The sequence below is a fragment of the Manis javanica genome, chromosome X (genome assembly GCF_040802235.1).
Source record: "Manis javanica isolate MJ-LG chromosome X, MJ_LKY, whole genome shotgun sequence".
Classification (NCBI taxonomy): Eukaryota; Metazoa; Chordata; class Mammalia; order Pholidota; family Manidae; genus Manis; species Manis javanica.
In genome coordinates, this window is record NC_133174.1 from 98,884,902 (window position 1) to 98,907,780 (window position 22,879).

A 22,879-nucleotide genomic window follows, 5' to 3' on the forward strand; every position below is an offset into this window, starting at 1 on the left:
GAGTGGGCTCACTCACATAGCAGTGGTGCGCTCCCCGGGGAATGAGGCAGGGCTCAGAACACAGCTCAGGGGCCACTGTGTCACATGAAAGCAGGAGCAGGGCAGACAGGGATGGATGTGGGTTGAGTTCCAATTTGCCATAGTAGTTGTATGACTTTGGGCACGTCACTTAAACTGGCTGAGCCTCAGCTTCCTTACAGGTACAATGGGGGTGTTGTGATGGTTGTGCAAGATCGGGGATGTAGCGTAGGCCTGCCACTGAGGTGGTGCTCAGGAATATACAGCAGGTTACAAAACAGCGCCCCCAACCATGGCAGGCACCCCCCCCCCCACTTCCACTTATATTCAGACACCAGGCTTATTTTTAGAAAAAAAAGAGCAACTTTTATTGAAATTTCAAGCTACACTTAAAAAACCAAAATCCAAATCCTGGATACACACATCAAGATAAGGTATCAGGAAATGGAAAGTGTTCACACTGCCACAGAACCCACTAGACACAAGCTCCCTGAGCACACCACCCAGGCACCATTGGGTCAAAGCCATCCCCCTCCATCCCTTGCTCACAAGAGGACACGAGCAAGTTAGTCATTCTGTTCACTTGAAAGTTTTCCACAAACATAAACAAAAAAGTTTTCAAATGACAATGTAAAGTCTCAGCCCATCTTCTCTCAACCCCATTCTATGTAGTCAGCACCAGTGAATGGTGGGGTTGGCATTCAAAAGAGGACCTTACATGTCTTCAGGGGACAGATGGGCGAGGGATGCAGCAGCAGCAAGGTGTTCATGGCCGCATTCAGAGGCTGGCTCCCTACCTGCCTTTACTCTTTATTCTTACATAGCCTAAAGGTGATACTGGATCAACTTGGTAAATGAACACTGATCAAAGAATTAGCCTTAAGAGGTAAGGGACCAGTCAGTACTCCCAAAGCTGGTTGGGCTCTTCAACATGTAGGTGTATGTGTATTTGTATACAGCACTACACTAAGATATAGATCTAGCCCTATGGGTATATATATATGCTTTTATGGCTATATAGAAAAACTATGCCAATACTAACCAAACAGAACTTTGCAAGCGGTCATCCCAAAGCTGTAATCCCACACTAGGCTGTGCACCAAGCCATGCATTATACCATATTAACCAATAGAAGGCTGACTTGGCTCAATCCCTCCTGTCCCCGGCCCTGCCTTGGGAAGGCAGGAGAGATGAGAGAGAGGTTGCCTCTGCTCGAAATACAAGTGGCTTCATAGAACGGTCATTGTCAGGTGAAGCTGTTGAAGATGTCGATGGAAATGAAAACAGACCCCTTATACTTTCTGGTGCAACCTGGCTTCCTCTCTCAAACTACCTTTCTCCTTTGCCAGTTGTGTGAAGTTGCCCAGGCTTTGGGAGCTCTCAGGGCGCAGTGGCATTAGAGGCTCACTGGCTTGGGGTGACGAGGCCCCATGCAACTCAGCCTCCAGAGACCTGTTCTTTGTCAGGGGTCTGTCACTGGAGTGGGCCCGGGGGGACCACATCCTTGGGACATCTCTTGGCACCAGCTATACTAGGTGTAAAGTTCTCCACGTGAGATGACGCTTGGGGAGCCAAAAACAAACTGGGAAGAACTAGGTAGAACAAACTTAGTGGCTCTGCCCACCCCGAGGACAGAGCCACTTACACCGGAGAACCACCGGAGGCCTCGGGTGCTTGTGGGATCTTGGGAACCGGCTCTTCGGAACTCAACCGGGACTGGAATTTCTCCAGCTGCTCTGGGCTGGCCAGGGTCTTCAAGAGGGTGTTCTCATGCTCCAGCTGGGAGTTCTTCTCCACCAGCTCTCGGATCTGCCCCTTCAGGACCTCCACCTCCTCTTTTACTGCATACATCAGATGGTTTTTCACCAGATCCTGCCACCAAGGAAATCACAACAAAGCCATTCCTTAGCCATCATGGCCCCTCTGTGGCACATTTGCCCTGCCATTGGAGTGCCTGCACTGTCCCTCATGCCACCAACCTCCAGTATTCCCTCAGCAGCCCCTCAGCATGCTGGCCCTGCAGCCATTTCCCCTGTGCCTCTCCCGGAAGCACTGCAGCATGGCTCAGGAGAGCTGCGTGACTGGGGTCACACTTGTGCTGGGAGCCCAGCTTTGAATTACACAGACTCCCCAATGCAAGTTTTTGCTCACTGCCGAAGCTGGCCATGGAGCCTTTCAGAGGCAACTTCTGCTGGTTGCTGGTGGTCTGCTATACATCTCTATTGCCACCTGAGGCCCTATTGCTGGCCCAGAGCCCAGGGAGCACCTGCAATGCACCGCATTACAGTCTGTCTGCTTTACACAGCTTCACTAAGAGAGTAAAATCAGCTCTTTTGGAGTCCTCTCCTCCCCACATGACCCAGCATACTGAACAGTAGCCTGGCTGGGCAGGACACTGGCCCTGGGGGAGGCATTGGGATTGCTGCATCCTCTGAATCTGATGACTATACTGGGGGCAGGGAACTGTCCTTAGGCTCCAGGGCACAATTAAGTGTTTTCTAACTGCTGGATGCCTTAAGTCCCTGCAGCCATTATGGCTGCTCAGTGGAGTATGACCTCTATCTAGTAAGGACAGGGAGAAGGGGTGGGTGCTTTCCTTCCTGTATCCTCCCAACTCCTGACCCCAGCCCAGGCTCTGCAGAGGCACTGCAGTGAGGTTGCATCCAATGAGCTCTGGCCCCTGACAAATGCGGGATGCAGACAAACGCCAAGGGCTTGAGCTTCCTACCCGGCGCGGGGACCCAGGAGTGAGCCAGAGGCTTCTGTGAAAAGCCCTGGGACAGGAGATGGAAGAGGAAAGGAGGGGATCCAACAAGGGTGGATTGGAAATGCCCTAAAAGGTAGCACTCTGATGGGACTCTATGTATGGCTTCCAAGGGAACAGGAAGCAGACTGTTGGGTTCCTTAGGCTCCTGGCTAACAGCTTTTGCACCCACCCCCTCCGTCCTGCCCTGAGTTACATAAGCAGCATTTAGGTTTGGGAATGGGAATGACGCAGTGATGCCACTCACCATGGCCTGCTCAATCTTGTTGTCTAGGGCCACCACACTGGCTCCGGAGGCACTGCCAAGACAAAAAGCAAAGAGACCATGTTACACACTCGGTCCCACTCTGACTACCTGGCAGCTGTGGCCAAAGTCCTCCATCTGCCCCAGCCTTTCCTTTCTCCTACCTCCCTGGCAGGGAGTTCCGGGGCACTTTGTCCCCAGGTCCCTCCCCAGCCCCTGCAGGAAGCCGCACCTCCCCACCCAGGCTGGCTCCCCGCCACCCCACCGCCGCCCAGAGCTCCGCGTGGAGCGGCAGCGCGTGGATCCCGGGGTGCACGGGCCAGCGTGGCCTGCTCGGCCAGCCTGGGCGACACGCGAACAATGGGGGCGCGTGGTCCCGGGAGCTCCCAGCCGCAGACCCTTTCCGGCGCCGGTCCTGAAGGTCCGGGCAAACCTACCGGGCTCTGAAGCTACCTAGGAATTCCTTCTCGGCTCGGAAGCTTCCGGCCTGCTCCCCAACTGCGCACGGCGCGCGGCCAGCCCTCTGCCCAGCCTTGCCCGGCCCTGCCCCACTGCCCCTCTGCCTCTGCCTCGGGCTGCAGCAGCTCGTCCGGCGCAGCGGCCGCAGGGACGCTCCGACGGCGGATCCCAGCGCAGCGGTGACCCCCCTCCCTGCGTCCCCTACCCCCGCCCCTTCCCAGGATGCTGCACCGCGGGGAACGGGGACCTGCGGCGCACGGCTCGCTCGGAGATCCTGCTCCCAGCCCAACCCCCGCTGGCGTCCAGGCTCCGGAGCTGTGGCCGGTCGTTACCTGTTATCCAGTTTAACGGATACCACATCCCTTCCAAGCAGGGAAGAGAAGAAAGAGATGTTGAAATTGTGCAGCTGATAGACCGCCACCTCCATGGGGGTCTGATACATTTCGGTATTCATGGCTCGGGCTGCCGGGGAGCTCTGGCCGGGATTCGGGCGGGTCTGGGCAGGCTGGGTGGCTGCTGGTGCGCTGCACCGGGCTGAACTCTGAGCTAAGAGGGGCCAAAGGCTGCCAATCAGACCCAAGCCCAGGTAGGCACTCGAGAGTTGAATGGAAGTGACTCGAGGGGTGTCACCTAGCGTGTCACAAACTCCACAGCCGCCAGTCCAACCCAGACTCGGAGATATTTCGGCTCCTGCTTCTTTATATAGGAGGAGCCGGCTGCGTCACATGGCGTCAGGGGCCATGCAAATGAACCCTGTGCCTGGCTTTGTGGTCCAGTGAAACCACATCCCCTCCCTGAACCTTAGGCTGGGACTGTAAACAGTTCAGCACTTTCTTGTGCCAACTGGCGTCTCCAGGGAGGGCTCTGGAGATTGGTAAAAACCAAACTGGAGCTGACTTCTTAGAGAAATCAGAACCACAAATGTAACAGGAGGTAGAAAGCATTCAGTAGAGAGCGGTGCTGGTTTTCAAAGCTCTTCTTGAGGTGCCAGCCAGCAAGCCCCCATGGCTTTGCAATGCAAGCACACACTACACACTCTGGACCCCCACCTGCACCATTGGGAGCCCTGTCTCTTCCCGCCACCAGCCTCCTAAGCCTCCCTTCTGAACACATACTTTGTCATTTGCATGTCCCCTCACTCAGCCAGCTGGCCTGCCAGCCTTCCCCCAACCCCAGCACCTATCTACTCGCCTCATCCTTTGGGTGTACCTGTGTTCTGACTCATGCACAGATCTGTGGCACGCATGGGACACAGATCTGAGCTAATCTGTGCATGCCAATATGCATGTATTGAGGAGAGTGTCCAGAAACTCAGATGAGTAGTGGAACATAATACAGGGGAGCAGCTGGGGGTCAGGTGGGTAACACATGAGGTGGGGAGGAGACAGTAAGGGAGTGGGCATGAAAGTAAATACAAGATATCAGCCTTTTTCTCTTTGGTCTCCACACCCTACTCTGCAAAGAAAATACATTCACCATTATCCAGGATCTTGTGTCCCTATTTTGAAAAACAAGATTTTGTTACTTTCCTATAAAGAGCAAATGACAACAGAACTATAAACCAAGGCTAAATATAAACAATCCCAGGAAAACACCTGCAGGGTGGTGGGTCCAACCTTACTTAAGGTTAGAAAGTACTTCAGGAACAGATTCCAAGTCACAATGACAAAAGGTGTTTGTTGCTTGCTAAGAATTACATATCTTTCCATCAATATATATTTTCATTCTTTTCAGCCTTAAGCTTAAAAAAAGGAGGGGGGCATGGGAGGGTTGAGGACCTTTCCTCCAGCTCTTTCTAAGCGACGCCACCTGGTGGAAAGAAGCATAATTGCATCCAGAAGGAATTAAGGTAGACAGAACAAGGGACAGGTGATGCAACTGGCAGTATTATTTACACCAACTCAGGGCCAGAAGGAGAACATTGGGTTCCACATACACAATAGTTTGGGTGAAGTTAGGGCCAGTACCCATGAATCAGTTTGTGATTCAGGCTGTGGTCCAAAGAAATACCCGAATGCAATCATGCTGTTGGAAAAGTACTGGGGCCTCTTATCAGCAAAGAAGGTAATTATTATTTGCCTTCGGATATTTCTTCTAACCAGGTACCTGGCACTGACACCCTGGCCAAGGCCCAGTTAAGCCCAGTTTGAGGCCTTGGTTTTCTCCAGGCTGCCAGTGCAGTTACGCCACTGAACAGACAACCTTTTTCATTGTGACATGAGACTCCTATTGGATCCTACCAGTGGTAACACGTGCACATGGGCCATTCTCATTCTATTCATAAAGGGCTGACAAATAGAACTATGCAAGCATACCTACTGCCTTATCTTAGGATGGTGTTTTTTTTCACTCCAGTTTAGGTGGGAGATAATGTTACCTTTAGCTCACAAACTCCCTGTGCTTGGTGTTTGCACTAACCCATGTGCAGTAGACAGAACAAAGTGCAGACTATATTTTTAGGTCATCAAGAATATTAGCCAAGAAAAAAAAACACTTCCTTAAACCAGAAGCTTAATTTATACTGGAATTCCATGATATATTGATCTGCCCTCTGTGCCACACAGAACTTTGTAGGTCTAAGAAGAGTCTCTGAGTTGACTGTTCATTGGCTTGTTAATTTTTCCTAAAGTAACTATTGCTACCCACCCCAAGATTCCAAGGGAGATGATGAAAAAAAGATAAAAAAGCTGGGTGGGCAGGGAAAAAAACACGAGCAGGCAAACGGCATAGGACAGAAGAAAAAAAATGGTTCCTTCAACAGGGACTTCCTCATATGGAAACAGAGGCAGAGAAATCCAGGTAGTTTGGGGAAGGAAAGGAAAAGTTTAAGTTTGCTAGCAAGGCTGCATTTGAATTGTACATTATACTTCAATGACAAATAATCTGAGTTTGAGACCCACCGACAGATAAGCATCTACTATAGGCCAGACCCTGTGCTGGTTGTACCACAAACCCTGCAGTAGAGAAACTGTTACCATCACTTCACAGAAGAAGAAACTAAGGGTCTCAGATGCTACCTTGCTCAAGGTGGCACAGCTGATAAATTGCAGAGCTGGGACTCCAGCCCAGGTCTTTCCTGATCTAGAGGTCAAGTTTGGTCCTATTACATTTACTAGTGGGACAGGGAGTAGGTTTGTTGAATGAGTGAGTCAAGGCAGCTGGGAGATGGGTTTGAGGTGCCAGGAAAGTGGTGAGGAGGAAGAAAGAGAGAGGGGCAGGAGATGTGCCCCCAGAGTCAGACTTTGAGCTCTGTGAGCTCAGCGGGCATTTCTGACATATGGCAGAGGAGAGCAGCATTGGGGCAGCAGAAGAATTTTCAAAGTGTCCAAAAGAGCTTTATAAGAGGGCTGTGCTCACCCACATCATTTCAAAAGGCAGCCACGCCATCCCCAAAGAAAGCATTCTCTGTCTAGGAAATAGGAAATAGTAACCCAACCAGGGAGCTCCCAGAATGGAAAATGCAGTCCTGGGGTATACCATATCCCAAAAAAGGTACGGAGTCATGGAATCATAATCACAGTCTGGTCAAACCTCCAGTTCTTAGGCCCCATTAACAGGCACCTTTGATGAGTTCTTTTTTTCCCCCTATTCCTGCTGTGCTCAGCTTTTAGGAACATGAAGCAAACAGTAAGAAAACAAGCTCCTATCAGCATTTAGTTTAGAAAAACAACTTCAAAATGATGCCCCCAGTTCAGCCCACGCTCAGGCAATCTCTCATCCCCTCTACACTTGTAGTTTGCCAGCTGCCTGCCCAGTGAGAAGTGATCACCCTGGGGCCTTAGGATCATCTGTTAGCAAACAGTGGCTGGATCCCAGGATCTTTACAAGACAATGGACAGAAATGTCCCAGCAGAAAGATTTTTCGAAGGGCAGGTAGGAGGAGGATAGGAGAGAAGTAGAAAGAACCCACACGGTTTCGGCTTAACCCTCAGTGCACCAGAAAATTCCTCTGCCCAGAACAGCTGCACCAGACCCTGCAGTGAGTGGAATCTTGTGCTTTACACAGTCTCTGTGATCTGACCTAACTTAGAATCCTGAGTAAACTGGTGATCCATGAGGCTCTCAGTGTCCTTGTGACCTTTGGAGGTGGGCCCCAGGCAGAAAGCAGTGGCCTGGGGATTAAACAACCCAGCAATCTTGTGTGGATGTATCTGAACTCCCTTTCTTCCATCCTTTGACTTGCAACATAGACTGGACCGAGAGCCAGCACAGCAATGGCACCCAGCTGATGAGCCAGGTCCTTTGCTGGCTCTTGGTTCTAGCCCTATGGCTGTGGGGTTCTGCAATTAAAGAGATGCAGCTGAACCCCCTCTCAGGGGCAACCTTCTAGATGGAGGATGGCATAATGAAGATGGAGCCAACTCCTTCCATTTCAGGAGGCCCTGGAAGCCCATTTGTTCCCTTTGAGCTGGAGGAAATGTCTGAGAATTCCCACTAGTCTGTTCCACTTTGAAAGCCAAACTCTCTAGGACAAGAGCCCTTCCGCCTGCGGGTTCTCATGGGACAGTGGGCCGGAGACTGGGCAGTCTGGGCGACAGAATGCGTGGGCAGGACCCCAGCACACTGAGGAGGGGTGGGGAGCCGACACAGGGTGGTGCGGTAGGCTGCGGGGGGGCCATGCGGCGGAACATCTCACTTCCCCTTCTGTCACACTTGAAGCATTGTATACCACGCAGCCCAAAGGAAACTATTTATAGGCAAGTCTTCCTTATTTTCTACAGGGAATGTTCCACCCCAAGAGTCGGCAATGTTGCCAGCAAAACACAGGGTCTTGTGTCAGGAGAAGCGGAAAAAGACACGATTCGAGAGGTGCGGGACAAGCCACAAAGCAAACACTGGGTTAGGAGCTGGGAAAGGAAATCAGAAAGGATATTGAGCACTGGAGCATTAGCACAGTTAATGGGACGACTGAAAAAGAGCCCTCTCCCTCACTCCTCCACCGCGGCCCCCTTCCGGCTGAAGCTCTATTTCTAATTACTTACTTGTCCCTTTTTTTGAAGAGGCTGGGGGAATAAGGAGGCTGAAATGCCATTGTTTAATTTGTCCTTGCTTCTCTCTTATTTTCTTTCTTCCCCCGTGGTTCCACTCCAGTGTGGAAGACTATAGACAGGAAGGCCACTGCCGCTTACATGGTTACTTTGGCTTCATGGAAAATCCCCAGTGTCCAGATGGAGGGGAGCAAGAAGGAAAAACAGTGACAGAGAAAGCGCCTTGCCCTCTGTGGGTCACGTGACTTGCCCTGCATGGCCAAGGCCCAGAACCCTCACTTTTGGGGGGCAGAGGGGGACAGACGCAGATGCAAGAGTCCAAGCGGAATCCTGGTGAAGATGGACACTCTTGAAAAAACAGTGCTAGCAACCGATTTGGGCCAAACCCTGGCACTGAACGACAGCAGGAGCAATGAATTGTGCCTTTCAGCTCCCTCCCAGACAGGGTCCTGTGTGAGCTTCACAATCTCTGAGTGACACTAGAGACAGCAGGCAGAACTGAACCCCACTTTGACGAGGCATTCCACTCCACTCACCCTTATCCAGAGAAATCAAAAAGTGCTCGTCAAGTCACCTTCATCCCCCAAATTTGGTGGCTAACTACTGTGGGGTTGTGGGGGGGTGAAGGCAGTTTGTCCTGGCATTTCAGCAAGACTGGAAGTATTGGCTTTGTTACCCAGGAATGCAGCTGAGCTCAGTGGATCTTAAATTTCACAAACCTTGTAACAATATTTATGCCTGTCTCCCTTCCCCTTATGCCTTGCAGCTGGAAAAATTCACCTCCATAATTTTTCCAAGCCCTCTTCTCATTTTCTGCCCTCCCCATTACCCAGATACAAGTAATGAAATAGGTATTCCTGAAAGAGAGATGGTACAATTAATCTCAGTAATTGGAATCACCTTTCTCTCCCCACCTCCCCACACTGGTTGTCATTATCACTCAACTCAACTCAACTCAACTCTCAACTCAACTCAATTCAATTGAAAATTGATTGAATGCCTATTCAAAGTGCAAGGCACATTTCAGGGAAATTAAAAACAAATAAACAAACTGGTAGTACAAGTCAAAAATTGTGCTTCCTTCCAGAATATCCTAGGCCTGTGGCAAGTTCAGAAGTCTCCCTACTGGTTAGACCTCAGTGAAATGTTTGCTTAAGGAAAAAGCTTAGGGCTTAGGAGCTCTCGGGAGAGTAGTCTGGGGTTTAGGAGGGCCACACCACTGCCATTTCTGGGCATCACTTCATTCCTTAGCATTTTGTCTGTGCCCATCTAGATGGGATAACACAACAGCCATGCAACCTGGAGTTTCTATGGGACCTAATGCTTCTGACATTGTGTCTGACAGTGCCAGGGTACCTCACTCTGTTTCCTTTCCTTGCCCACCAGGTTTGTAAAACAAGGGAACAAAGCACAGGTCTACTGAGTTGCCAAAACCTTTCTACTAAGAAGAGGGTCTATGCTTAGCATGGGGGTCAACTCTACCTGCTGACCTCTTGACCTTCCATCTTTGGCCAGCCCCTCTGTCTTACCCTTGTTCCATTTCACCCTCCCATAATGGCAAGCATCTCTAGCCAGGCAAACAGCCCCCTGACTGTGGCACACCCTCTGGGAATCCTGGCCCACTGTAGCCTTCCCAGCATCTGGGAAAGAAAGCAGCAAGCAGCAAGAATGTGGCCAGTCTCCATGTTTGTCTGCACCAGCCCTCTGCCAGTTTATCTGAACCCGGAAGACTCTGGTAGGGCCTGTCCTCATCCTTTCTGCTCTGTGGATCAGTCCCAAGAGCTGAAATTCCAAGCCATTTTTCCTGGCAGTTGCCTGGGTTACTTTGAGTGGTATGTGAAAGTCTTGGGGCTACTGATGATGCTTGGAAGACAAAAACCAGGAGGATCTTGTTGGAGATGCGGAGTCAGCAGACAAGGGACCCATGGAGCAGGCAGGGGCTGTGAGGTGCAGCACCTGGCTCCATTGTGGGCCCTGCTATAGAATGGGTGACCTTTGGAGTGGTACGGTTTCCCTGGGGAACAAAACAACAGTAATAATGCCAGCCTCTTCAGGCACTCAGGCTCCTGGGCCATAATGCTCCTTGGAGCATTATGAGCCTCCCAGGGCTTTCACATTGTATGCTCAAGGCCCTCGCTTGCCTCACAGTCGAGCTATTCACCACACACTCACTTGAAAGAGCTCCTTGATCTTCTCTGCTGGAACTGTGAGTCATGAAGAGGGGCTCTCCAGCCACCCCCTGCCCCACCTCAGGCTTCCCGGATGGAAAGAAGGCAGCCCGGCTGGGGTGGGGTAAGTGGCAGGAGGGAGCAGGGGACAACACACTATTCCAACAACAGACAGAAAGGGGAGAAATAAGGCAAGCTCTTCCCTGGGCGGCCCCCCGCCATTGGAACAGTGCCAAGGGGCTCCAAGGAGGGCTGGGAGGGGTTAAGGAAGGCCTCCTGTCTGGTTTGACAATTGCTGCCTAGGAATACACACACCTTATCAGAAAGAGAGAACCACAGAAGTGCACACACATTGATACAAACACTCTCTCAGCCTTTCACCAAGTCTAATTCACAGAGATAGGAAGGGGAAGGGCTCACTCACATTCTCTCTCCCTACCTCTCTCTCTCCTTCCTTCCCTCTCTCTCCTCTCTTGCTGTTGCCAGCTTCCTCCTGACACCAAAGGGGTAGTAAAGCAACAGGATATGGCAAGATGGCAAGATCAAGCCGAAGTGTCAAAAGCCATGGCCTCTGCTCTCTCTGACGTCCAGAGCTGGTTGTGTGCTGTGCAGGGCCTAGAGGTGACAGGGTCTTAGGGGAAGCTTGGAGCAGCCATCCGGTGGGTACAGGGAGATCCAGTTTGAAGCCTCACACTGTACACCAGGAACAGGAAGCCCTGGCAATGCCAGGTCCACAGTCTTCAAAGATGTCAGTCACAGATAAAATGAGAGTGAAATCAAAACAAGCACCATTTGTGCACAATCATATGAACACCTAAGGACTGATTCCCACTGGCTCCTCGTGAGGACGGTTCTAGCTGGAGCCAGTCCCAGCATAGATGCTGTACATGACTGGCTACCTGAGAAGTGTGATCTGAAGGGCACTGAGAAAGAGTTCCTTTCAGTTCAAGCTGTTTGTCTAACCTGACTACTATAGTGCCTACAAACACCACTATCCAAGTCATACTCTTGGGTTCTAATGACGGTTCCTGGAGTTCTGAACACTTCGAGGAATTAGGAAAACATTTTTCCAATGCAAAAAGCCCTGGGAAAGTGTCACATTCTGCCACTTTCTGTTACAAATACTTAAGTTTGAACTACATTTTTGTATTACTTTCAACTCAGTAGTCAGGGGCCGATCAGCATAGGAGGACAACTGGACGCACAGCAGGTAAACCTTGCTGGTGGGCTGTGGAGGGAAAGAAATGGGTCTAAGAATATTAGAATCACCCAGGGGAGCTTATGAAGACTATGGACTCCCTGGACTCCAGCTCTAGAAAATCTAGTATTTGGTCTGGACTTGTGAAGGGCATTTTCATCAGGTGATTTGGATATAGGTCTTCTGGCCTGACTGTGGAAGTGCTTCAGGGAACCACTGACCTAAAGGTGAGAGCCAAGGCAGGGTCTACCTGGAGATGCCCCATAGTGGCAGGGTCGCCAAGGCCCACTTGCATGACAGGCCATTAGGGTTAGGGTTGAGATTAGGGTTAGGATTCAACATATTCCAGGTCTAATGTCTGTTCAGCTACTTCTTTTCCTCTCACTCCTGAAAATTTGAACAGAATGTGATGAGAGCTGCTATTAAAAGGATAACCTGATTCTGCTTTGATTTGTAAATCAACCTTTGGCAAATTTTGCCTGTTCTGAGGAAGCTTCTAAGACACTTCACAGCTGCTAGCTAGGAGGTTAGGGACATGAGGGGCGGGCATCACAGGGTGGAAAGGGAGATGAACCCGGGGAGATGGAGAAAACAAGGAGGAGCTGATTTTTCTTCAACAGCACAGTTTGGTCAATTAACCAGCCCTGCCTCCCTTCGACAAAGGCCAGCTCCCCTCCAGCTCTGTGGCTGTCACTGCTCGGTCAAACATGGGTCCAGTCAGAGGTCAGCTGTAGGTATGTGGCTCATTCTCCCCTCAGGAGCCTGCTGGCTGCAAACACACTCATCCCCACCGCGACCCAAGCCTTGGCTCCCCTGCACCTACCATCCTCGCCCCATCCCATTGCTTGTGAGTGTCTCCCTGGCAAGGAGGCTGCCCCCTGCTCAATGCCTCCCAACTGCCAAGGAAGGCAGAGTAGAAGGGGAATTCGCTGCTCTCTGTGGTCTGCATCCGGCCTGTGTTTTGGTATTTTATTTTATTTTTATGTCTAATTTACACTGCTTGCTGGGTTTGGGGCTTAAATAAACAAAGGCTATGTTTCCCCCAAGGCCTGGACTTCCTGGTTGCCTGTCAGCAACAGAGTGACCCTTTTAACCTCCTCCCTTACTCCTTGAGACAAGCAGTGCTGGGGGTGGGGTGGAAGAGAAAGATCTTTAGGGTCAAAAGCCTGGAAATTCATAGTGCCAGCCTAAAATACCACCCCCATCCCCCACTGTTCTTGACAACATGAATGTTAAGTCTGAAGCTGCTTTACCCAATACAGCAAGACTGTAAGGGTAAGGCACAAACATGGATAATTCAAAGTATCTGCACTGAATTTTTGAAAAATCTATTCACAGATGTCTTTGTACCACCAAGCAAAGACAGAAGGGCCTGGTCTTTATGAGTGGAGCTTTGGTGGCACTAGCAGCCTTAAAGGCCTACAGACTGAGTTGAGCATGGTGGGCCTAGCTGGGAAAGGCTTCTTGCCAAAGCTCATACACCTTAAAAAATAAGAGGAACACTGGCCCCTATGTTCTGGGATAGAACTCTAACAACAAAGTAATGAATCCTGGTCAACAGTTCTGACATCCTGTTATTTGCTAAAACTAATAATACTGTGGAGTTTGTTGACAGAGTTGCAGAAGAGCTAAAGTAAATATGGAAACTGAGGAATGGCCAAGCATAGACAGTTACTAGGTCGGCAGTTAAGAAGAAGAAGAAGGGAGTTTTACAGATACTCCTTGGACATCTTGGGGCACCAGAGCCTGAGCATGGTTGGGAGATAATCTAGAGGCATATGTCATGTCACAGGGCAGCAATTTGTGTCCAGCCATAGGCTGTGCAATAATGTGCTTGGCCCACAGAGCAGGTCTTGAGCGCTCTGACAGAAAGTAATGATAAGAAGAATCTAAAGGGATTGGCTCAGTGCATATGCCAGGGGAGGTGCTCCCTGGGAAATGTAGCTCTAGCACCCATTCTAAATGAGCATGGTTATATGGGAAGAAAATATGTCAGGGGGCTTGAATTCTTTTTCCACCTTGGCCACCAGCCAGTTGGGAGACTGCTTAGAAGGCTTCTAAACCCCCTGTGCTGACAGCTCCTCATTCATGAAATGGGAAAGATACTTCCCTCCCCAATGTATGCACCATGCTAGGTGTATGTGTTCATGGACACCTGGAAAAGTCTGGAAACAGATAATATCATTGTACTTTTTTTTTACAGACTGATGATGTCCTTGACAACTATACAAACATATATATATTTGCCTATGTATCCAGATTTGATGCACATACTGTCTTCTTTGGAGAGTAAGAAGGGCCACATGAATGTGATAGGCTCCATGATGAGTAAGGGTCCCAGTTCCCAAACCTGCTGGCAAAATGGCTCACCATTTTGAGCAGCCTATCAATGCTCTTTCAAAGTCTAGCATTTCTAATTTTCTTTCCAGTTCCAGTTTTTGTTTCCCTGATTTCACAAGTTACAGATAACTGCTTATGGGGAAGGGGTAGTTGGAGGAATTGATGTTAAAATGGAATGAGCATTTAAATTTAGTTTCTTGAGGGTCTTAGCAATCCTTCCCCATAGCAGTGCTTTGTAGACTGCATAATGTTTTGGCCTCGAGAGCCTCTCCAGTAGCACAAGCAGTCAGTAATCAGCAGGACCTCTAGTCTTTCAAGCAGGACTGAAGGCACAGCCAGATAAGACCATGACCGGAAGTGGGCAGTGCACAAGATCTCAAGTGAGCATCTACTGGCTGCCTAGATGAGAATACAGGCTCTTCAAGGGCAGGAGCTTATCTTATTCACCATCCTACCCCCAGGGTCTGGACCAGTGCCTGACACACAGTCTCAATGTGGCAAATATATGCTTAATAAATAAATAAAAGATTTGGATAATAAGTGTTACAACTTTGCTCCCAGTCTCTGTGGGGAAGAACTATAGGTAAGTTCATGAACTTACCTTCTGTTAACACTTTAATTTGGGGAAAGTCATTGTCTGAGAGCAACTCTGCAGCTAAAAACATGACAGACTGCTGAAAATCAAACATACTTGGGAAACCCAATCCAAACACAATTTAATTGAGTAAGTGGCCACTAATGACCTGGAACCAAGGCCTAACCTCTTCAGTAAAAGGGATAATTCAGCCATGTGTGTGCTGCTGGTTCTCTACTAATGCTGGGACTTTAGCTGGAGGGGCTGGGTCAGGGTTGGGAACAGGGTACCCACAGGGAGCAGTGGAGGGTGATGAAGCCCAGGAACAGGGCAGCCAAGTCTCAGCTGGCAGCAACATCAAAGAGGGATATCAGGCTAGCAGGCCTGATTCTGAGCGAGTGACAGCCACATAACTGGAATGATGACAGGGGGAGGGGGTGAGGTGGTGGGGGGAGTCAGACAAAAAAAAAATACGTCCTGACTAAAAATCCTCTGATACCTGCCAAGATAAAGGAAACTTATCATTAACGTCACCCTTGGGTTTGAAGTGTTGAGGATCCATCCTCTTAAAATGAAAAGTCTTTCTTGGAAGAGGAACTATTTTGTTTTTCTCAGGGAAGGAACATGACAACTTGCTCAGTATGGTTCGAAGAGTGGGGGTGCTTCTGGGAGAAGTGCCCAGGCTGATTAAGTACAGAGTGGTGGAGTGCTGCCTGGGTGGGGCTTCACAATGGGTCCTGGCTAACTGGTAGCCTTGGCCTTTCAGGGGCCAGGCAGAACGTACCCAAATATTCTTGGACTCATCAAGAAACTAAATTGCCTGAGTAGGCAGCTCTAAGAGTACTAGAATTTATGACAAAGGAGATTGTTTTTTCCTGCTTTTCTGGATAAACACAAGCAGACTGTTCTAAAGAGGCCAGGAGGAGAAGCACTGTGCCCAAGTCTTACCGGGGACATTTATCTTTAATGTTCCTTGTACAGAGGATCTCATTTGCTTGCTCATCAAAGCATCTTGAGAGGTGAACACAATCTCCTCATCTTCTATCTACTCATTTAGAAGTTGTTATAGGTGAGAAATGAACCCCCAGGAAGCCCCTGTGACTGGTGAGGGGTTGATGGGTTGATTCTCCCTTCCTGGGGGGAGTTTCTTTTCACCAAGGCTCTCCTGTTAACCCAAAGGAATGAGTCCAGCAGGAGAAATGTCAGGCAGTAGGGTAGGTTGCTAGGGGAGCTTTCTTTGGCCTTTTCCTGCCACTGTCTGTTGGCAGTTGCCTTTTCTGCCTGTGCACCAGGCAGCCCTGGCAGCTGACACAATACTCACACCAGAGCTGGCCAGGGCAGCCCTTGCCCCTCAGCACCCCTCCTTCTTGACCTTGTAAAACTCTGGCAAAACCTCAGCCCCTGAGCCCCATTCTAGCTTGACCAGGAGATGGCCCACTGCCTGATACCAGGCAGAGCTGGGCCGATGGAGGGAGGCGGGGGACGGAGGAGCAGGGCTGCCACCCCTGTGGCCCTGTTGTGAGGCGCTGACAGCTGGGAGAGGACCTGAAACCAGTTAGCCTAGGGCTCTCAGCCAGCAGTGTATTTTCATCTTGTTTTGACTGAGACTGTCCTCCCCTGTGTAAACACAGCCATGTTAGGGGAAAGAAAATGTAGACCAACTTAAAATAGGTGGGTGGAACTCATCCTGCCCGTGAATCACCGGCGCAGGGAAGGCCCTGCAGGTGGGCCATTTTGCTTTAAGCAAACTTGCCATATAAAAACCTTGATTCAACAAGAGGGCAGGGATGGACAACTGTTAGGTCTTGACCTATCACTGGGAGATTTCAAAGCCACATCTGGTCCAAATAATACCAGTAGCTCCCATGTATTGATTACTTAGTGGGCACTGTGCCAAGAGCATCATATACATTAGCCTTTTGAACCTTGCCAACAGTGGATAGTTGACAGTAGGAACTGCATATCATGTTATTATTAGGCCCATTTTTTAGGATGAAGAAACTGAGGCTCAGAGGGGTTAAGTGACTTGCCTAGGGTCACCCAGCTAGCAAGGGGCAGAGGCCAGATGTGAATCCCTGGTATGTGATTCTAAAGCTCTGAGCTGTCCCTAGATGGGCATTTCACTTTGTTTTGAGGAGATTTCTAGGCAGGGCTGCATTCTAGGCACAAATGTCCCTTCTTACTGAACCCCCTTCATCACAGTTGCAGGCCAGTTGGAAACAGGTCCTTACTAGGGTGGGGAAGCACTTGGGTGGGGGCTGGTTCTTTCCATTGACCAAAGGATTGCTATCACAACTCTCTGGAAGAGGGAAGCCCCTCTAGCATGCCACGATGGGATGGAGCTGTATTTCAATTCAGGGACTGGGGGACTGTTTAAGGGCAACTGCTTGACTAGATTCAGGGAAGGCCCTTCAGTAATTGCAATTAAGTACAAACCACTCAGACACCAGGCTTGGGAAGGGACAAAAGAGTCAGTATAATCCAGCATAAGGAAAAACCACATGTAAACATGTATTTTGAAACAACATATCACCAATCACAGTGTTGGTGCAGGGCTGGCCCCCAGGCTAAATGGTGAAGTAGGAGTCTGTCTTCAGAACCTTCCTGCTTCCTTTTCAGGGACCTTCCTCCTGCCTGTTCCCTCAGGTGACCTGTGCCCTCCTGCTGTCTGGAGTTTCATGGGGCCTCTCACTACCTTCGGCTCTCCCCAGCAATGTCCCCTTGGGGAACTCTCAGTCTCCTGGTCTTTGGGCCAATCCTAAAAGACCAGAGAAATGTGTGTGTTTGTGTAAATGGCAGGTAATGGATTAACAAGTTTTCCTCACTCAGATCACAGGGGCTTTAAACCCACAGATTTCAGTCATTAGTATCATTTTAGCCATTAGTGGGGATGGGGTGGGGAGGGAACAAGCTGAGGGAGGTGGCAGCAGTGGGAGGGGGATATTGCTTATCAGTGGTCTTCAAATACTGCCAAGTAGGCCACGTGCTACTCTGACTACAGGTAAGTCTAGCTCTACATAGAGGGATAAATACTAAGTCCTTACACTCCTGCTTTATTCTTTCCAGAACATGGTGGAAAGAGCACTGGAATAGTGGTCAGGAGGTCGGGGTTCTGGCCTGGGTTGGCCCCTGGCTACCAAAACAACCTTGGAAAGGTTCTGTAACCATTCTGGGCCCCAGTTTCCCCTAAATATAAAATGAGAGGGCCAGGGCTGCAAATTTACATTTATTTGGGTGCCTATTTGATGAATGCTAGTCCTATTTGGTCTGGGAGCTCCATGAAGCTATTTACCAAGGGCCTATAACAATGTCTGACACATATTAAGAGCTCAACAAATGGAATCATTGAGTGAATGAATGGCAAAAGTGAGTTCTAAGGTTGCTGCTGGTTCTAACAGTACCAGCCTTGATCTCCTCAGATGCAGCTATTTACAACTGTGCCTCTGAGTGGAGAGGCTAAGGAAAGGCTGGGTGAAGGCTGCAGGGCCATTTGGTGCGGGAGCAGCGTCTGGGACCCAAGGCAGGCAGCAGGCAAGAGCTTCCAAGAGGAGGCTTGCGGGATGCTGGATGGAGGGGTGGCAAGGGCTAGAGGAAGGGCAGGGTCCATCAGGAGGAGTCAGGAGAGCAACTTTTACACAGTTTTCTGTAAAAACGGGAAGCCAAGATAAGAGACTTGGTGGGTCTCTGGGCTGAGGTAGGAAAAGCGCCGAGTTGCATGGTGACTCAAGGTCAGGAGCTGGAAAGGGGCCCAGAGCTCTCAAGCCTCTGTTCACCCCCTTGGGACTGGCCCCTGGCTCTAGGCCAGCTCCCTGAATAGCTCCCTCCCTCTCCACAATTCCAGCTTCTTAGGCCAACCTGCTTCCTTATCCAGACGCCCCAGCTGCCCTCCCTCTCTCCCTCCCCAATGGCTACATGGAAGTCCCCTCCAACCTCCCTCCAAGGACTCTGTGCAGTCACCCAGTAGAGCTCTCCAGGCCTGCTTCTGGGCAGACTTGCCCCCCTCCTCCCTCTCACCCGCATTCACACACTGACGCAACTCCTCCCCCTTCTTATGCAAAAGACAGAGGTTTGCCAGTGTTGCCTCCCCTCTCCTCCCCTCTTACCACCCTCCTCCCCTCCCTGACCCCACTCTCAGGCCAGGGCCCTCTCCTAGGAACCCTCCCAGGCCTTCCTCTGAGGCACTGAGGTACTCTCCCATGCCCCCCTAGTTTCCTCCAGCACCCTTTCACATTTTAACAGGGGCCACAGTTTTAATACAAAAGAATGAATCTTTAAGAGTGAAATGTCAGGTATTGTGAGCAGAGGGAAAGAGATTTATGAGGCTGGGGTCCTTCCCAGAATTCCTGAGATAACGCTATGGAGGTGGTTACCTCCCTACTCTGGATGCTCATTAGACCGGTTCTGGCCTTTGCTACCCTGAGAGTCAGAAGATCAAAGCTCTGGTCCGTCTCTGCCATTTAAACTGTCTGTGTGACCCTGAACAAGTCATTTAATCACTCTGAATCTTAGTTCTTCATCTGTCAAATGGGAGTAATTACTCCATGCCCTACCCACCTTGACAGGGTTGTTAGGAAAATTAAAGGTGACTCTGTGTGTGTGTGTGTGTGTGTGTGTGTGTGTGTGAGAGAGAGAGAGAGAAAGAGAGAGAGAGAGAGAGAGAGAGAGAGAGAGAGAGAGAGAGAGCGAGCAAGACCTGGACAAATATCAGGGATTATTGTGCCTTTCCAGTGCTATGGTTGAAGGACTCACTCAGGTTACATGAGCCCTCTGTACAAAAAGTGCCAGTGTGCCTTCAGCCTGCTCCTTTCCTCTCTCCCATCCTCTGTTCTTCTCCAGGGCTTGGCCCTTAGCCAGATTTGGTCTTCTATGCACCTCTGCCTCACTTTAAGAACATCTCCCACCCTGAGGTCTCTATCCTCCTCACCACCCATCCTGTCTTCCCCAGGCCTTCCTTTACCATCCAAGTGCCTCTTGCCATGCTCTCTCCCTCTCTGGCTGCCCAGGGCCATCAGTGTGCCCAATGGCCCCACTCTCCCAGCCCAGGCCTCAGCCCATTCCTCAACAAAGCTTTTAAGAGGAGGGACCCTGCTGGTGGGGGTAATGACTGCACTTGACAATTTGCTACAGAGGCTGCACACAATTTGAAACATACAGTGTGTGCTCAAGAAACACACCATGTTATGGGTGTTGGGGGAGATTTGGAGGCACTCTGATCTGGGGCCCCTGAAATCATGCCAGATAGGCAACTGCCTGCTCCACCTCTAGATTTGCCAGGCCCTGCCCACCTGATCTTCCTCTTCACTTTTCAACCCCAAGAATGGGCTGGGCTCTGACATCTCTAGGATCTGCACATTAGAATGTACTTTGGGCCTCCCTGGCCTACTGCCACGAGTTTCTCTAGCCACCCACCCTTCCCTCAGGGACAAGAGGCTGGGAGCAGTTTGGGGCACCCTCTGAGTTTTCCAGCATAAGCAATCAGCTCCCTCTGAAGGGCTGCGCCCAAAAGCCTTTTCTCCTGAGGAAAGCTGGTTTCCTTGCCCAGAATTAGGGGCCCCTGAGCTTTTCCTAGGGGCTGGAGATTGACACCTACACAGCTGAGCACAGATCTAATAGCTCTGCTCCTGTACTTGGTGATGGCGGTTCCCTAAGCTGAAATGTCCCTTGGTCTGGCAAATACTGGAGGGAGGGTTTCTCCCAAAGTGTGGGGGCAAATGAAATGCTTGCTTTCATCCAAATGCTCCCTTGGGGCTTTGTTTCAACCCTCCTCTCCCCAAAGGAGGAAATTAGAAGCAAAAGGTGACCTTGCTAGGCCCTGCCAGGGAACTGGTGACAGGACAGCAATACATGGCCTCATTTTGTTGGCCCCTACCACCTGTCTTCCTCCTTCCACCTGCCGCTGGGGCCCTGTGCTGGCAGGCAGGCAGGTCTGGAGGAGGTGAGGCTCTCTGGAGAAGCCACTGGGAAAAGCTGGTCCCGTAATGGAGGTGATGCAGGTGGTCTCAGAGGCCCAAGTCCTGGCTGCAGAAGCTGCAGAGGGACTGTCAGTGAGGAAGGAGGGAAGTGGGTAGTGCAGGGGCAGGTCTTTGGTGGGGGGCAGTAGTTTGGTCAGGAAGATCCCAAACTCGGACATTAGTTAAGCCAGCAAATGGTAATGAGGGTAATGGTAATGACAGTCACTACTTACTGAGAATTATCATGTGCCAGGCACCATGCCAGGCACATTTTGTATACTATTGCATTTATTCCTCACAACAGCCAGGCACATTTTGTGTACTATTGCATTTATTCCTCACAACAACCCTACAGAAAAAGAATTTTCTTTTTTGTACAGATGACAGATGAGGAAACAGAAACTCAGGTAGGTTGTGACCAGCCTAAGGTCATACAGCTGGAGATGGGATTTGAGGACCTCGTCACCTCTGGAACACACACTTTTCACCCCTGGCTCACTGCCCCTGCCCCAAGCATGGGCCATGCAGCTGAAGGGCCCACCAGGCACTCTCTAGCATGGTTTGGCCTCCCAAGGCCCTGAGAGCCTCTGTTACCTGGAATTGGTTTTTCTTCACTCCATTTTTTTCCCCTAAGAGGTCAACAAGTCCAATCACGGATTTGTTTAAGAGCATTCAAAAGATGGGGGAGGACTCATACAAGAATATTAGGCTCTAAATCAGGAGAGAGACCAACTTTTGCTCCTGGTCTTGCCATGAAATTGCCAATGTGACCCCAGGTAGGCTGGATACCCTCTCAGGGCCTCAGTGTCCACACTTATCTCTGGTTTTGGGCAGGGTGAGTGATGTATAAAATCCACGAGTATCAAATACTTAGTGATGGGCCCAACCATGCTCTCCTCCATGGAGGTCTGCCAATTTGAAAGCATTCCAACTCCCCACCTTCCAGCGGGGCTTACCCTTTGGTCAGTCTTCTGTAACACTCTCTGCCACCCTCAACATCTGGTCTGGAACTCAGCGTAGACCTCTGTGCCTGGCAGTGGCTCCTTACCAGAACTTACCAACCAAGCCCCTCTCATCAAGAACACGTCTGGTATCCCTTCCAATCACTCCTGTGAAATGACCTTGCCTCGCCTTGTCCTTCACCTTCTTCTTCCTCTCCTTCCTCCTGGGTCTACTATCACTCTGGGAACGCCAGCCTTCTTGTTTCCTGGCAAACGTGTCTGACCCACACCAGCTGGCTTCCTCCTTGAACGTGCAATTCTCCCCTTTGGCCTACTTAGTCTGGGCCTGGGTCTGCTGGCCTTTTAGTTGTGTTAAATTTTCCATATATTCAGAGAGATGGCAGGAACCTTGAGGATCAACTAGTTCAATTCCTTCCTTTTATGGCTGAGGAATCTGAAATTTGGATAGAGCAAATGACTTGCCTAGGGTTTCACAACCAGGCAGGAACAGATCCAATAGTCCATCCAGGTCTGTTTGGTTCTGGAGCTGCTGTTTCTTTACTCTGCTCCCTTGCCCTTTAGGTAAGGCCTTAGCCCAGCAGCTACCATCACCTTCTGTACTGTATTAGAAAGTTCCATTCTTGCTCCTTCCTTTCTTCTTTATATTCTCCTCCTTCCTAACTCCTGTATTTTTCACAAACATGCTGGATTTTAGAGCTGAAGGGACCTCAGGGATCATTTAGTTCTACCTGTCATTTAACAGATGAGAAAACTGAGACCAGGATAGGGGAAGTCATTTGCTTCAAATCAAACAGCTAATTAGTGGCCCAGCTGGGATGCAAGCCAGTTGTCAACTCCTAGTTCAGTGCTCTTTCAACCACCCTCTTCCTGTCTGAGCTTTAGGTCTAAGGTCCTTCTTGCTTGAAAATCCCCTCTCCCTTGCCGTCCAGGTCCAGTAAGATCTGAAAGTGCTTGAGCTCAGGGTCATACACCGTCCTTGGGGAAAGGTGGAAGGAGCCAAGAGGCCTGTAACCACCCACATCCTCCCACCTCCCACCCTGGGAGGCCCCAGCCTGGCCTTGCTGAGAGTGGTGACTATCAAGTATGTGTTGAGATAAAGACATAGCTTCTTGAATTCTCAGTTCATGGCCTAGACAGTGGCGTCAAAGTCAGAGCCAGATGCAAAACGAGGTCAGTTCACTGTTCTCCCAATGGAAAAATCTTATAAAATCAA

At 50.1% G+C, this 22,879-nt stretch overlaps 1 protein-coding gene across 4 annotated transcripts in view; it reads right to left on the reverse strand.

Annotated features, from left to right (window-relative positions):
- Nucleotides 1-358: 358 nt before the first annotated feature.
- Nucleotides 359-22,879, reverse strand: part of TSC22D3 (TSC22 domain family member 3) — a 57,821-nt gene continuing 35,300 nt past the window's right edge. For 2 of the 4 annotated variants that reach the window (XM_017657238.3, XM_017657239.3), the window contains exons 3-4: nt 3,030-3,081; nt 359-1,890 (exon numbers count right to left, since the gene is read on the reverse strand). In XM_017657238.3, coding sequence (XP_017512727.1) covers nt 1,660-1,890; nt 3,030-3,081 — 283 coding nt within the window. In that variant the 3' untranslated portion in view covers nt 359-1,659. Of the gene's footprint in view, nt 1,891-3,029; nt 3,082-3,463; nt 3,545-3,817; nt 4,170-22,879 lie in introns of those variants that run through there. The other 2 variants (XM_017657240.3, XM_073228115.1) reach the window with 2 other exon arrangements.